Below are 5,065 nucleotides of genomic sequence, written 5' to 3'. Positions count from 1 at the left end.
GGGGGATAGAGAGGCGAACTCCCTCCCCTTTTCCTATATTTTGAGAAATAAAATGTACTGTATTGAACGTAGAGAGACAAATAATTATCTGATCCGGTTTGAAATAAGTCATGAATATGCTAATATACTCGATATTGTACATAAACACATAGTCACCTTCTCAGATGTAATGTGATAAAGTAGATTAACAGCCTTTATGTGCTTTGCCGAAATATTTAAATATGTCTAATGAGATCATGTGTATGTACACAAAACTTTAATTGTTTTCTTTTAGCCATTTTATGTGTGTTTTTCTGCTTTCTTGCCCCTAAAAAACTAAGTTGCTGTCCTCTTTCAGTCACTGTTCTCTGATCTGCACGTGTCACAAATCAACACATTTATAAAAATAAATACTTTAAAAAAACCTTATTTTTTATTAATTGGTATTAACTTAGCATCTAATCGAATCGTTCTAGTGAGAACTGCAATGCATCTAAGAATCAATTTATTTATTTATTTTTCCCACACCTAGAAATTTATGTCTTATTTCAAACGGGATTAAGTGATAATTTGTCTCTCCCCGTTACCTATCGTACATATTTTTCGGAGATTAAGGTCCCACGGGGCTCCACAGGAAGGGGAGGGACTATAAGGAGTCTTAAGCAGCAGCCCGGCATGCTGGGAAACCGAGTCAGGTCCACGCCACCCTGCGGGAGATGGCCTGTTTGAAGCACTCTGGGTCGACGTTGCCGCCGGGCCGCAGCGCCCGCTCCAGGCTCACCAGCGCGTTCTGGTGGCAGTCCCTGATGTTGACCGGGTACTTGGCCCTCAGGATCTCGTAGGCGGCGATCAGCCTCATGTTCTGCTTCACCATCAGGTACTGGATGATGCACGTCGGCGCCAGGGAGAAGCCGTCCCGACAGTGGACCAGGACGCGCTTCCTCTTCTCGGTGGAGGCGTCGATGCACTCGTTGATGTCTTCGAAGCAGCGCTGCTTCAGGGCCGGGCCGTCGCCGAGGGCGTCCGGCACGTCCCCGATGTCCACCTTGAGGCGGGACCAGCTGTGGCGGGTGCCGCGCGAGCAGGTGCACGGTATGAGGTCCAGGCTGGGGCCCGGCTCCCCCGGCACGCTGCTCATGTCGATGATGCTGTCGATGTTGTTGCGGCACAGAGTGCGTCCGTTGTACGCCGCGTTCAGGTTGCCGACGTAGATGTAGTCCGTCACTTTGGAGATGACGGGCTCGGTGAACTGGAAGTGTTCGGGGCCGCCGGGTTTGGGCTCGGGCGTGTCGGGGCCCCTGGCGCCCGCCGGCCCCGTGGCGGCCCTCCTGCTGTAGTTGCGCAGCTTCTTGGAGCCCGAGCGGGACGGGGGATTGGACTCGGACTCCGAGCTGCTGTTCCAGGGCGGCGAGAACAGAGAGAAGCGGCTGGAGGACTTGCTCTTGTTGAGGATCTCCACCGGGCTGGACAGGCTGGAGCTGGACGCGGTGGAGGCCGAGGCGCAGAACAGGGACGCTCGCTCCAGGGACCCTGTGCTGCTTGCTGCTCCTGCACTGTGGGCCTGCTCCATCTGAAACACACACACACACACACACACACACACACACAGACACAGACACACACTAAGTGAAATGGGTCCAAAATTGACCCGTTTCTAAGTGTTTTACATCAGAAATGTGGATTTCTTTCCACCAAATTGCCCAAAAATAACATGGATGACTCCGTACAAAATATAAGACTGAATTTACAGAGATTTTAAACCTTTCATTCCTACAGTTACTTGTTTTCTTCAGTTATGCTCCTGCTGGACCAACACAAGTACATTTCTGGATAAAGCCTGACATCTGACCCCTTCCCCTCTCCGTGGGTTTCACAATCCCTTAAATTTGGGAAACAACGATATTCAAAGTTTTCAAATTTGACCCATTTTGCATATCAGAAATTAGTGTTTCTTTCAAAGAAATCTGTAAACAAAGTAACATGGATGTTTCTCTATAGCGCTCCTCACAAGTAAAATAAATGATCAGTTCCCTGCTTTCATTGAATTTGGTTGTTTTATTCAATTTAATAGTAATTCGAGAGAAATAAACTGAGAAAAGGAGGATGAAAAAAAGTGACAAAAATGTCGGGAAAAGCTTAAAAAAAGGGACTTAAAAAAAAAAAAAAAGGCATCAAAAAAGTGACAAAAAATGTGTTCCCAATGGTAGAGCCAGCGCCCATATAAAGAGACTCAGTCCTTAATGCAGAAGTTGCGTGCTCAGCAGATCTATTGTTTTTGGCATAAAGGCCTAAATGCCAGAAAAAAACAAAAAAAAGGGACGAAAAAACAAAAATCAGGGGGAAAGTGACAAAAGTGTAAAAAAAAAAAAAAAGACAACCAAAACGTTGAAAAAAAGTTCACATTTGTACCCACAAAACCTTAAAGTAGCCTGACGTTCAACGGGAAGACAACAAGGGTTAAACGAGGTCCTTTCTGAGACAATTTAGCAGAGCGACTGTCCCCATGTTCGGAGCTCAGCGCCGCCCGAGACGATTGTGACTGAGCGAAAGAAACGCAAACAACCCCCGAGTTTGTTCTCCTGTCCCAGAATGCATCTGTGGTGCAGCCGGACCGCGCCGTGGAGGAGGAGCTGGCGTTGTGAGGAGGAGGAGGACAAAGCAGGTGTGCGTCTGACGTACCTGAGCTTTGAGGTTGTTCTTCCACTCCTGCGTCTCCAGAGCTCTGAAGCGTCCGCTGCTGTCGGAGGACACCGACATGCAGAGGGGCCGGTGGGCTCGGGGGGGCAGTTGGGGGGTGAGGGCCACGGGGACGGGCCTCGCGTCGGCGTGATCACTCCTACTCATCATCAAATTTGGACAGGAGCCTGTGTCACACAGTGGGACATGTCTCAGATCAACAGTCAGTCAAAACAGTCGCCGCCTGGTGGATAAATCAGCTTCAAGTCTCTTAACCCAAAAATTAACACTTTTAATGATGCTTCGTATCAATGTTTCTAACTTTTTATTATATTTTTGTCCTTTTTTTGCATTGTTTTGTCACTTTTTCTGACGTTTTCAACACTTCGTAACACTAAATTATTAACTTTAGTTTAGTTATATTGGGATTTTATTGTCAATAAACCTCATTTATAGGAAATTATTCCTAATGTTAGAGTTAGAAAAGCAGAAATTAGGAATTATTGAGACTAAAACTAAAGGAATGGATGTTGATGATAATCACAGACTGGAATATGTCAACTTTTACTCAATACTATTTCAAAAACACTTCACTTTGTTTTACAATGCTATAAAATAGAATAAGACGCCCCAAAATTAATGAAATTTTTACTTGCCATGTTTGTTATTGTGTGTCTTTTTTGTGATATTTCTAGTAGTCAGTTTGTTTGTGTGTATTCATGTTTGTGTGTTTGGTCTGCAGTTTGTTTGTGTGTATTCATGTTTGTGTGTCTGGTCTGCGTCCCTCTTGTAATGTGTTGTGTACTTTTTATCTGGACCTTGAGTCTGTAAAATAAAACAAAACCAATCAATTGTAAGTCTGAGACGCAGCTCACGTGTGTGCTGACGACAGGACGTCGTTTTGTCACGTAGAGATCTTTAGTGCGCTTGCATACCGGACCTTAGCTTGGACTTTCAGGTGTGATTTTACACACACCAGCCTGTAACTGTCTGATTATTGCTCTTGAGATTTACACGTTAGTTCATATTGTTTGATAATTTCATCAAACGTGTGAATTCATGCGGTAATTAAAAACCTTAAAAATGTATAACAGATAAGTTTAAAAAGGGGACATTTGATTTAAAATTGTACTAAAATGTTTTACATTAAAGATATGTTTACATTTTGTTCTTTATTACAAATGCTAGTTCTTATGTTGAAATCAAAAGGTCAAATGACCAGAGTGTAGTGAAGGCCACACCTGTTGCATTGTGGGAAGACGGTATTCAGCGAGAGCCAACGGGCTTCAACTGAGATTTGCACGCTCCAACCGGCGCACACGGTACTTGTGCTTTTGTAATTCAGCCTGCTCATATTTATTGAATATTTGTTGAAATTTCTTTGTATTTAACGCACTTTCTGTTGTGATGCTAACACTGTGGGGCCCGTCTAGTTAAACAAACGTGTGTAAGAGATTGTAAAATAACTGAAAGTATATTTGACTCATTATATTTCATGTGTTTATTTTCTTTGTAGTTTTCAGGGTGTCTTGTGGATGGAAATGAGGAAATATTTCACAATAATTCCACATTATACACAAATCATGTCTTTTGCAAAGCTGGTAAAGCTGCTAACTTAAAACGTCTACAATTTAAGATGAAAAACACAACAGGTAGTAGCTGGAAGAGACATCTTTTCTCCAGTTACAGTACAGCGTGAACTACAGTCAAGACCTCTTATTATAGTCATGTAACGAATGGGCTGTGTGTGACCACCACCTTCTAAATAACCTTATTCTTATCCTTAGAAAAGCTCCTTTGAACCTATGTGACTAGTTCTGTAGTCAAGCCCTTTAAAAGGTCCAATGTGAAGGAATGTCTCCCATCTAGCGTTGAAATCATATCCATCCAACATCAACTCTCTGACTCCACGCAGTTCATAGTACGTATCACAGCTACGGGAGCCTTCACGCTCCAAAAAGACCGTCTCTTGCTAATTTCAATGTCCTGATTCTATTTCTAGGCGAAGAAGAAGAAGACTCCTGTTCCTGAAATTTGGATTTTGAATACATGTTGTCCTCCATGTTTCCAGGCCGGGAGGAGATGATGCCCGTTAGCAGCGTTAGCAGCGTTAGCATCACCTGTGAGTTGATCGTGTGACAGCGAAAAGGTGAAAGGCGGAGCAGGACAACTTGAATGTCCCTCACCGGCTACCGTATCTCAAGATGGAGCATGAATACGGTGCGTCTACTCCAGCTCAGTTTGGTATCATCTGTTGGTATGGCAACGCCACTAAGGCACAAAAAAATAAAGTACATCTGAAAAAAAATAACTTCCAGAAAACTATCAGGTATTCCATTCCCAAGTATGGAAAGTATAAAAACAGAATAGTAAGAAAGGCAAAAAGCATTGTGGGTAATCAGAAGGACCC

The 5,065-nt window shown here is 43.7% G+C and overlaps 1 protein-coding gene across 1 annotated transcript in view; it reads right to left on the bottom strand.

Annotated features, from left to right (window-relative positions):
- Nucleotides 1–6: 6 nt before the first annotated feature.
- LOC117949743 overlaps nucleotides 7–5,065 on the bottom strand; it is an 8,024-nt gene continuing 2,965 nt past the window's right edge. The window contains exons 3-4 of the mRNA XM_034880277.1: nucleotides 2,659–2,843; nucleotides 7–1,549 (exon numbers count right to left, since the gene is read on the bottom strand). Of these exons, the coding sequence (XP_034736168.1) occupies nucleotides 671–1,549; nucleotides 2,659–2,843 (1,064 nt within the window). The 3' untranslated portion in view covers nucleotides 7–670. The remainder of the gene's footprint in view (nucleotides 1,550–2,658; nucleotides 2,844–5,065) is intronic.

The sequence above is a fragment of the Etheostoma cragini genome, chromosome 8 (assembly GCF_013103735.1).
Source record: "Etheostoma cragini isolate CJK2018 chromosome 8, CSU_Ecrag_1.0, whole genome shotgun sequence".
Classification (NCBI taxonomy): domain Eukaryota; kingdom Metazoa; phylum Chordata; class Actinopteri; order Perciformes; family Percidae; genus Etheostoma; species Etheostoma cragini.
This window is presented reverse-complemented; position numbering and strand designations above follow the sequence as displayed.